At 37.4% G+C, this 10,912-nt stretch overlaps 1 protein-coding gene across 3 annotated transcripts in view; it reads right to left on the reverse strand.

Moving 5' to 3' along the window:
* LOC118740527 (galectin-8-like) overlaps nt 1-10,912 on the reverse strand; it is a 45,232-nt gene that overhangs the window by 27,361 nt on the left and 6,959 nt on the right. Inside the window, exons 1-5 of one of the 3 annotated variants that reach the window (XM_036472099.1) lie at nt 10,563-10,658; nt 8,844-9,027; nt 8,594-8,793; nt 8,348-8,531; nt 7,700-8,294 (exon numbers count right to left, since the gene is read on the reverse strand). The exons of 1 other annotated variant lie outside the window; for it this stretch is intronic. In XM_036472099.1, coding sequence (XP_036327992.1) covers nt 7,854-8,294; nt 8,348-8,531; nt 8,594-8,793; nt 8,844-9,027; nt 10,563-10,648 — 1,095 coding nt within the window. In that variant the 5' untranslated portion in view covers nt 10,649-10,658 and the 3' untranslated portion in view covers nt 7,700-7,853. Of the gene's footprint in view, nt 1-7,699; nt 8,295-8,347; nt 8,532-8,593; nt 8,794-8,843; nt 9,028-10,562; nt 10,907-10,912 lie in introns of those variants that run through there. One more of the 3 variants, XM_036472095.1, reaches the window with a different exon arrangement.

Consider the following 10,912-nt stretch of genomic DNA (forward strand, 5'->3'; position numbering starts at 1 on the left):
AACCATAAGTGGGCGTGGCTACGCCCATTTGCCAAAATTTTGTAATACTCTTATTTTTCGTCTAAAACTCATTGCAAATATAAATTTTTAGTGAATTATCTTCAGTAGTTACTAAAATATCGCAGTTTTCGTTTTTCTGAAAATTACCGTTATATGGGAGGTAGGCGTGGTTATTATCCGATTTCGCCCATTTTCAATACCATCCGTCCCACGCCCAAAAGAAGTTCACGTACCAAGTTTCGTTAAGATATCTCAATTTTTACTCGAGTTATCGTGTGCACAGACGGACGGACGGACGGACGGACAGACAGTCACCGCTTAATCGATTTCTCTTTTCATTCTGATCATTTATGTATACATTTGTCTATATCTATCTCGATTCGTTTTGCCTGTTACAAACAACCGTTATGTGAACAAAGTTATAATACCCTTGTGCACAAGTGCGCTCGGGTATAAAAATCATATAGGATTAACATTCCTTGACTAACAAGCATCACATTGCTATATATGGTTTTTTCAAAACTATCGATGGTGATATCAACTATCAATAATTTTTGTAACTCCAGCAGGAATATTGTACATTACTATTCCAGACTGTGAATTCAGAGTATTAGCTATTGGTAGGTTTTACAAGTTTTTTGAAGTGTACACTTTGTTCACTTTCCCCCATATAAAAAAGTTTCGAACATACTTTGTATGGAAGAACATACTTACATGACACTGTCAGAAAACAAAGCCAAATATCAACGCAATTTTTTAGCAGCTTCAAACTTGCACTCTTTTATATTAAAATATAATGGAATATAAAACTGCAATTCAAAAGTTGTTCAAAATTTTTGATTATAAAAGTATTAAATTTTGATGCTTTCTTGAAATTTTCGTACATAGTTTGAAATTTAGATTTATGTATATGGAGCTATGCATTTATAAAAAAATTTATGAACCTTAAACAAAAAAGGAACGAAAAAAATAGTCAAAACTGTTCAAAATGTTGTGTTACTAATATTTTTGGCATAAGTGTACATATCAATGTGTTTCGGTATTTACATACATACAACAAAAATAAATACGAATTTGTTAATCGTGGAGCTGATTTCAGTTTCAAGTTCCGCTTGTTTTGCGGCTTTCCTTATCGCTCAACCTCAAGTTTATAATTAAAAATTGAAAAGTTTAAAATTTTCACCGTAGGGTACTAAAGTACATATAACCACATAACGGCACAGCTTGAAAATACTAGCACATGTTCTCACCATTTTTATGATGCTTATTTGTATTTCTCAAAAGCTTCTAATTTGCATGCATATCGTACTATATAATAATGCCACTAATACATACGTATATATAGTACATAGACAACACTGTATGTGCATATTCTGCGTATGTATGTATAATTTTAATTATAAGAATTCTTACCACCTAATATTCTCACTGCTGAGCGTATTCTGAGAGTCGAAATGGCAAAAACATTACAAGAGTTGATAAGAAAGCCTTTCTACCAAACCACAAACCACTCACTGCCTTATGGTTTTCTTTATTTGTCTACCAAAGTAGCTGCATGTTATCAGCGTTTTGCCATTTCTTGATTATTATTTGTTTATTGAATTGTGTCATTCGAACCACTTTAAATGTGTTCAACAACAACTTAAGGCTCTACGGGTGCGTCGTTGAGCAGCAACAAGTGGCAAAGGTCAAGGACTGGGTTTATTCTGTCGCTTTGGAGATGAGAAAGTTTGAAGGACTATTTTTCTTTTATACGCAATGGTTGATTATGTATACTTGGCGTCGGTTTACTCACAGGGACGACACAGGATTGATTTGTAGGTTTATGTTTCATCAATGTCTTATTTCAAATAAGTGTGAGAGAAGTGAGGAGCCCTGCCAAAAATATAGAGCATTTTCACATTTTCTGGTTTTGCGTATTGGAATGGCTGGAATGCCTACTAGTTGGGTTTGTCTGAAGCTATGGATCTTTATGCCAAATAAATAGTTCGACTTATTCACAATGAAAGGCGACGCCTGAGCAAGGTTATTGCTAGATACCGTTGTACGACTGTTCTAATGAAAGCTGCGGCTTTCGTATTAGCTCTGCTCCAATACTTTTCGCGTAAAATCTTGTAAAAATGTCAAACAGCAAAACAGCATTTTTCCTGTAAAAACGTCAACCAGTGATCGCTTGACATTTTTCATGATTTCGGGTAAAATCTTGCAACTTCATTCTCTACACAACTCTCCAAAAATCGCTCTCATTTACAGGATGTTTGAGGAATTTGGAGTACGGGATAATTTTTTCTGTAACTTCCTGGAAGTTCGTGTAAAAACCTGTAAGTTCATGGAGTACTGGATCAGATAGATAAAAGCTATCCAGTACAGATAACAAATAATTCGCAGAGCTGCAGCTATTAGAGCTCTTGATAGTAAAATTCGATAAGCTGCATTCGAATAATCGACGGTGGGCTCATTTTCAATTATTCGAATAATAACTGGTGCGCGATTATTCGAATGTTGAAATATATATGAACGTTCGAATATTCGAATAATCGAATTATTCGAATAAATTCAAAAGCTCTACCAGCTATTGCTCGCCTAATACCAGATAATGAAATTTGTAGTATTCATCAAAGATCTCCACTGTGAAATATTGCCAAAATGTGCTACTTGGAGCTCCGAAGCAGGGTCCATTGTCGGCGAACAAAAATTATAAGGCTTCGGGATGTGTCGAGAGAATTATTCTACTTAAGATGTGTTGCCCTTATTTGAGTGGGCCACGTGTACCGAAGAAGATGGAATAACGAACTGTTCGCAAAGGAGAGAGGCAATTGGCAAAGTTTTTTGGTTTCGTATCAAACCCATGACTGGTATTAAGATGAAGAAGAAGAAGAAGAAGAAGGAGGAGAAGAGAGAAGGAACCCACTAAGGGTACACACATACACACAAAAAGCGGTGCCGAGCCCAGCGTAATCATTCCGTTCTAAGCTTCCAAATTGCTGTAGTTCTATCAGATTTCTCATACAGCAAGCTTTTTTAGAAGTGTTGTGGAGCTGAAAGCAAATCAGTTTTCTATTTAGCTTGGTAAATTTAGATCAAATTAGTACAAAGAAAACAAAAATTTTTTAGTAGGGAAATTTTGATGCAGTTTTCTTCTATTTGACACTAGAGATCCCGGATCCACAGTTTTGCCCCTAAACTTGATATGGGAACTATCCGCCATCTTGGATTTTGCATTATTTTGTGTTTTTTTTTATAATTTTAAAGCTCTAAAAGATTTCAGAGAATTTACACATTTTTTACACATAAGGTTAAAAAAATAATAATTTTTGTCATAAATAATTAGCAGAAAGTGCAAAGAATTGGCATATTGTCGCGGTTGTTTTTGAAAGATTCATCATGGCTTCTCAACTATGGCGCCTAAACTAACCGTAAATTAGATTTTGCTTTACAACTTTTCTGCCATTTAAAATCGATTTGATCCGCTTTAAACGTTTTCCTTTGGGGTTCTTTGTTTATTGAAAAAAATTCAAAATGGCGGACCCAATAAGGCAGCAAAAAAAATCATGGAAAAAGTTTAATTCGAGCATACCAGTAACATGCTAGTAAGAATTTGATATAATTTTATATTCGTAACCAGAGACCTTAAGAACTGCAGAGGATAACGTTTCAAGCGGAGCGAATCGATTTTAATTTTTTGGCCGCCATATTGGCTTCGCAGTTATAAATTTTTAAAATCATGCACTAAGTTGGTATTCGGCAACCCAAAAAACAATCGTCTGCTGTTACTTTTTCTTTTTAACCGACTTCCAAAAAGGGAGGAGGTTATCAGTTTGTCGGAATATATATTTTTTTTTATGTTACCGCATAACTTTGGACCACGTCAACCGCTTTCGATAATTCTTTTTTCATCGGAAAGGCAGTGTCTCAGAGGTGGTCCCATACTAATCTGATTTAGATCCGATCACTGGATCATGAAATATATATATATATACATTTTTATATGAGAATTGAAGTCGGTTTTGTTTTTTGCTTAAAAATTACTTGTTTGGTGTTGGGTCCTCCGGTGGCAAAGAAGTTTTAAAACAAAATCTAATTTACGGTTACTTTAAACGCGGACACCTGTGCGATCATTTTAAAGTCTTAATCTTTGTAATGTTGGAGTGCAATGGGATATAGTCGTTTTGCTGGGTATACAGGTACAGTTGCACATCTACATACATATATTCAATCCCGACTCTTGCGTATTCGTTCGCGCACTCTGGGTAACGTGAGCAACCCATGTGCGAGATGCGGTAGCCAAGCCGAGTGGGGACTTGGGTCACGGCAATAAGAGAGGGAGTTTCGATGGGGCCACTCCGATTTAGGCGGTTAAGCGCTCACTGAAGTCTGCAACGTCTATTCACCAGTAGGTGCGGCTGCAAGCGGGTGTCTGTCTTGGAGCAAACGGCTCGCTATATAAACGTGTATTCGGTTTCGAAACCACCCTCCGTCCTATAAATGGGTTGTGCACTGGGTTTGGGACCCGCCACGTAAGAACAGGCTCCAATGAAAAAAAAATGAGAATGGGGAAGGTGCTTCTGCCTGGTTGCTTGGTATCCTCTTAAGGAGAAAGGCTGACATCACCGCCATCGAAGAAATTCGTTGGTCGGTGCAAGGCAAAAAATATCTGGGCCTTGCGCCGTCTACTACAGCTGCCATATAAAGGAGAGCAAATTCGGTGTTGGATTTGTGGTGGGAGAGAGACTCCGTCTTCGAGTACTGGCGTTCAATCCGGTGGACGAACGTCTAGCCAATATCGGCATCAAATCGAGATTCTTTAACATCTCGCTCATCTGCGCCCATGCCCCGACGGAGGAGAAAGACGTGGCGTCCAAGGATCTCTTCTATGAGCGAACATACGAGCGCTCCCCCCTCCCCGATATCAAACTCGTGCTTGGCGAATTCAACGCCAGGATGGGCAAGGAAGGGATTTTTTGGAACCACTTTCGAAAAATTCAGCCTCTTGAAAACAAGGCTACTTTGGACTGAGTAGACAATTAAGGCGTAAAGTCCTCTTTCGACGTACAAAAACCACACTCTATAATACACTCATCATGCCCGTGTTGGTATACGGCGCAGAAGGATGGACAATGACAACATCCGATGAGACGGCTCTTGGAGTATTCGAGAGAAATATTTTGCGGAAGATTTACGGGCATTTACGCGTTGGCGATGGCGAGTATTGCAGACGATGGAATGATGAGCTGTATGAGCTTTACAACAACATATAAATAGTGCAGGGAATTAAAATACTGCGACTCCGCTGGCTGAGCCATGTCGTTCAAATGGACTCCCACGCTCCAGCTCTGGAGGTATTCAACTCGGAACCTGCTGGTGGTAGCAGAGGAAGAGGGAGGCCCCACTGCGTTAGAAAGACCAAGTGGAGAACGACTTGGCTTCACTTGGCATTTCCAATTGGCGTCAGTTGGCACAGGAGAGAAACGACTGGCATACTTTGTTGGACTCGGCCAAAGTCGCTTAGGCGGTTACAGCGCCTAATAAGAAGAAAAAGAATCTTTGTGATCCGTCCTATAGAATTTTGGCCATCGTACTGTAGAAGTTGACGTTATGTGGAAATAAATTTTACGCCGCTTCCCTTACATCGCTATGTTTAGCACGTCCCCGGTCGTGATCTACGCGGCGTACAAAAAAAAATTACGTACAAAAGTTATGGAGAATGAAATTCTCTACACCTTTGGCATTTGAAGATTTGGCATTTCAAGAGAAATTCCGAAAGCCGTGACAATGTGCCAATTCTTCGCACTTGTTGCTAATTATTTAAAAAAATGTTTTTTTTTCCATCTACCGTGGCCAGACCGTGATGATAACACAGGTAATTACATGACCGATTAACTAGCAGGGCACTATTGAGAAGTTTTTTCTGAGTAAAGAGATTCTGAGGGGCTTAATTGGTCACTACTTAGCGATCGTTGGCCAAAATGTTGGAGAATGTATGGTCGCTAGGTCCTTCTAAACATGGGTAAATCGGAGGCAGTTTTGAGAGGTATTATAGCTTAGCAAATCACAACTCCTGTCATTTATGAGGGGTAAATTTGGGGTTGGAAAATTCGTTGCATACTCCGATTACATTGCAATCGCCTTCAGGGGTAAGTTTCCACAAACGTTATACGAGCTGAAGCTTCGAACGCTCCGGGATGTATCCAGGTGGTCCACCCGCTATGGCCTAAGCGTCAGATCAAGCAAAATGGAGCTCGTCCTCTTTACGAGAACGTATAAAATGCCTTCGGTTACTCCACCGGAGCAAAACGGCGTCCGGTTAAGTCTTATTACAAAAGCCAAATTTCTAGGCTTTATTTTAGATAAGCTGAACTGGAAGGAGAGTATAGTTCAGCTTTATGAAAAGGCTTCTATAGCTCTCTATAGTTGTAAGGAATGGGACCTTAGTTCCCAGATTTGTCGATGGATGAGTCTAGTAGTGCAATTTTCTGTTTCCCCGCTTATGACGATTTTCTTATACATACATATGTTTACATAAGTTGCATAACATATTGAAGGAAAGTTGCCAATTACCTACTCCGACAGGTACATGTCAAAAAAGGAAATTCGGATGTTTTGTGTATACTAAGATTAATCGCTCTACATCAAGGCGCCACAATATATGGATACGCCTTGCTATAAGTAATATAAAATACGGTACTGGTAGCCATGACTAGTAGAACAGCAACTAGACACCAGTCGTCATACATAATAGGGAAAATAAATAATAATAGATTGGCGCCTGTACATAATATATCGCAGCATGTCAAGGTTCCACTTGCTGATTTTTTTTTAAATATATGTCTACATATATATCGTCGTTTAAAGTACAAAACCGCGTATCGTCATTCTGCGAAACCGCGTAACTGACATTTGCTGCCGAAAATTGGATTTGCTCACACAAGCACTTGGCTCAATCCTTATCCATTTGTCCTGAAATATACTAGCCAAAAATGCGATTGCTTTATAAAAAAGACAACCATTTTGAAATATAAGTGTTTTTACTCTCTAAAAAATAATTTATGCAACCTCACATACGCGGTTTTGCATTTTCTTGATACGCGGTTTTACATTTTCTTGATACGCGGCTTTGTACTTTAAACGACGATATGTAGTTCCACAAGAATACATAACAGAAGAAAGCAATCCTTTAGGAAATGGCGAAACAGAAGGAATAACATAATGCGTTCGTTGCAAGACAAATAGCATTTATTTAAACTGCTGTTATTTTACTTACAATGAATAAATAAATTAATTTTCTTAAAAATAAAATAATTTCAGTAAAGACAAAAAAGAAATACATTACTTATACAAGTTAAGGCTCAGTGTTAGCTTCTTGGCTATGCTAAAGAATTAACGTACTACAGAGCACTGTCTTCATTATAAAAGAATAAGTTTGGATTTTTGTATTGAATTTTGAAAATAAATAAAACGATTTTTTCAGAATAAAATTTTCACTTAAGGCGTATTCATCGTTCTAGCTCGATCAAGACAAGATCGAAAATACTTTTTAATTTATAACATATTTTCTATTGAAAGATTCTTGCAGAAAATTTTATTTGAAAAATATTCAAGGGTATTTTATATTTTATATAAAAAATACTACTTTTACTTGCCACTTAACATGGCGCAATAAACACGTGAAGTGATAAAACAGATTTCTTGCTTTATTTTCTGACATTCGGCGTCCTTATAGTAAAATTTTCAAATAATTATTTCACCTGTTATACTTTCACCATGATCACCATGGTACATGGTAAATTGTATCATGCATGATCACTAAAAAAATAATCAGTTTTCACGCTGCTAAAAAGTAAATATATTTACACTCATTCCTCGAGCTTTTTTAGTTTTGCTTGCGCTATTTTTATCTTTAGTTCTCTAAGGACACTTTTCCTCTTTTCACTTTGTTCAATAACTTCCAGTTTTTGTTTCTTTAAAAGATACTCTTTGTATTTTATGTTTTCAATTTGTTTCAGGGTTTGGAGAATTTCATTTTGTGTTTCTGCCTGCTTTTCAAGCAAAATCAGTTTTGCTTCTCCCATATCGGGGCTTTCTTGCTTGGGAGTGGGCGTTGCAACTTCAACAACTGGCGACTCAATATCTGAATTTACAGAGTTGCTTTCATGAGTACCATTAGCAACTTCGAAACCAAATACACTCTCGAAAGGATCGACATGAGTCAACTCATACACTCTTCTTACTTCTTGCGATGGTCCACCGCCGGTTGCCAACTTTCTTTTTAACTTGGCCTTGTGGTGAATCCAAACCTATAAAAAATAATCTTATTTTGTGTTTTCATCTTTGTCAAAAGGTATGTTACTCGTTGCCATTCTGGCCCCGTTCTTGTCGGTGGCCCAAGGTTATTCAATTCAACAGCGAATTGCTCCCAAGTCTCCTTGACATCCTGGCGACTTGACCCATAGGGTCGCTTGCCTCTTGCAATATCGAGATTCTGTTCCATCAAAGCCACCAGGAGGTCAAATTGCTGTTTGTTTGTTATTTTTCTGAAATGAATTTCAATATAAATAGTTATATACATATATTATATTTTATGTGCTTGCATTACATTATTGGTGACTCAACAACTGAATTTGTTGAGGTGTCTTCATAAGCGTCATTAGCAACATCTAAACTAAACGCACTCTCGAAAGGATTGACGCGAGTCAGCTCATGCACTCTTTCCTCTGTAGCTGTCAAATTTACTTGGGATGGTCCACCGCCGATTGACAACTTTCTTTTTAACTTGGCTTTGCAGTGAATCCAGACCTATAGAAGAAATTATTTTACGTTTTCAGTTTTGTCAAAAAGCAAGTTACCCGTTGCCATTCTGGTGCCGTTCTTGTGGGTGGCCCAAGGTTATTCAATTCAACAGCGAATTGCTCCCAAGTCTCCTTGACATCCTGGCGACTTGACCCGCAGGGTAGCTTGCCTCTTGCAATCTCACGATTCTGTTCCATCAAAGCCACCAGGCGATCCATTTGTCGTCTATTTGTTATTTTTCTGAAATGAATATCAATATAAATAGTTATTGTATATTTTATGTGCTTGCTTACAGACACTTACATTCTTTGCTCCATTTTATGCGCTTGCAGATAAAAAACCACCGAGGAAAAGTCATGAACCAAAAGTGTCTTTCGTTCATGAAGAAAAGTGGTTGAATTTTGACAGCTCACACAATAGCTTTGTTTCTTTAGTTTTCTAGCGTATAATTATCAGCATCAGTGTTACCACTGAAACTTTTTCGAAAGTCGCAAAAAAACCAACACCGAAAAAAGTATCTTAATACAAACTTTTTTTACAACGTATGTAAAGGTTTTCATTAGGGGTGTTCCCTTAAACTTGGTTGTTTTTCTCTTATTTTATCTAATTTGGTTGTAGTAGTTTTCCTCTGGTTTGGTTGTTTTTTTTTCAGTTAGATATTAGCAATAAGCAAAAAGTAATATTCCATACTGAATGTCAAATATGTAAAAAAAAATGTTTTTTTCTTAAAAGAAAAACCTATTGCCGAGGGACATAATAAAAATATGCAAAATGCATATTTTGCATTTATTATGAAAACAAAATTGCAGCTAAAACAGTACTTACATCAATATAGCACAAAATCAACATTAGCAGGTAGCAAGTTTAGTCTTTTAAGCTTGTATATATATTTTTCAATGAAATAAAAGTAAAACTTAGTGAAATATTTATTGAGTTTTCTTGAGTGCTTTTACTCCTTTGCGGACTTTTGTACAATATATTGCACAAATTTGAGGTAGCTCTAATAGCTACCCAAAACAACTTTTGAATATTTTTTCTTCACTTTTGGTATTATGAGGCTCTATGAACCTTATAAGTAAGGGTAAAAATTTTTATATTCATCAGGGACTGATTTGACCGGAAAGGGTTAATGCAAATGTTAAAATGTATACAAGCAATGCGTGCATAACGGTTAGCAAACGACAGTGCCGTATTTATCCATTCTGCATCTTTTACGATTTGCCGATACTAGCCTATAACGACAAGTGAGAAGACCTCCATTGAAATGCATGTGACCGGCTCAAAATTTCAGAGCGAGACCAATAATGATAGAATACAAGATTGCGCCAATCATTTTTTTTTTCGGGAGGAACTCAGGATAAAAGAATAAAATCATAACTTTTTTTAGTTGTAAACGCAGATAAGGAAATTCTAAGTTTTCAGTCATTTCGACTTATCTGGCACATATGGCAGCGCCACAACGAATGAAAACATCAAAACAACCAGGCGACGAGTTGACGTTAATCAATTGTCAGATAAATAAATAAAAACAAACAAAACAAAATAAACGATATTCATAGAATAGGGAATGGTCGTAAAGGCAAGAGGATTGGGGCGTTTTGCTTACCAGCTCACACCACAAAAAAAATGGAATATTCCAAAACAACTACGTAATTCAATCAGCACAAATTGTATGTAAGTATATACGCAAGAACAACGAGGAATGATGAAATTCATGCGTACTCGTTGTGAAAAAAGCACAAAAGCTACTGACTACAAAATACATATGTACATACATCAATTTCATCGCCGCTAAGCACTTCGATGTCATCAAAATTATCCACCATCTCATAGCCACGCTGTCCACCACCATCCACTCCATCACTGCCTGCATTGGATCTACGTGGTACAGCAAATGTATCAATAACTTCATAGGCCTCAGCGGATGCCTCAATAGCGGCAAAATCGATGCCTCGACGCTGCATTTCTTCCTTCACCAACACGAATGTATGATCTATATAATTGGCACTAGTTAATGGCACTCGCGTACGTCGCAATATCTCACACACTATTCGCACCGATAATGCGTGCTTGTTGGATAACTCTTGTAGCCACACAGCGCGACAATTTCGGCGAAATTCAATTT

This window comes from Rhagoletis pomonella, unplaced genomic scaffold (genome assembly GCF_013731165.1).
Source record: "Rhagoletis pomonella isolate Grant_MI unplaced genomic scaffold, Rhpom_1.0 Rhpom_scaffold_00006, whole genome shotgun sequence".
In the NCBI taxonomy this organism is placed as follows: domain Eukaryota; kingdom Metazoa; phylum Arthropoda; class Insecta; order Diptera; family Tephritidae; genus Rhagoletis; species Rhagoletis pomonella.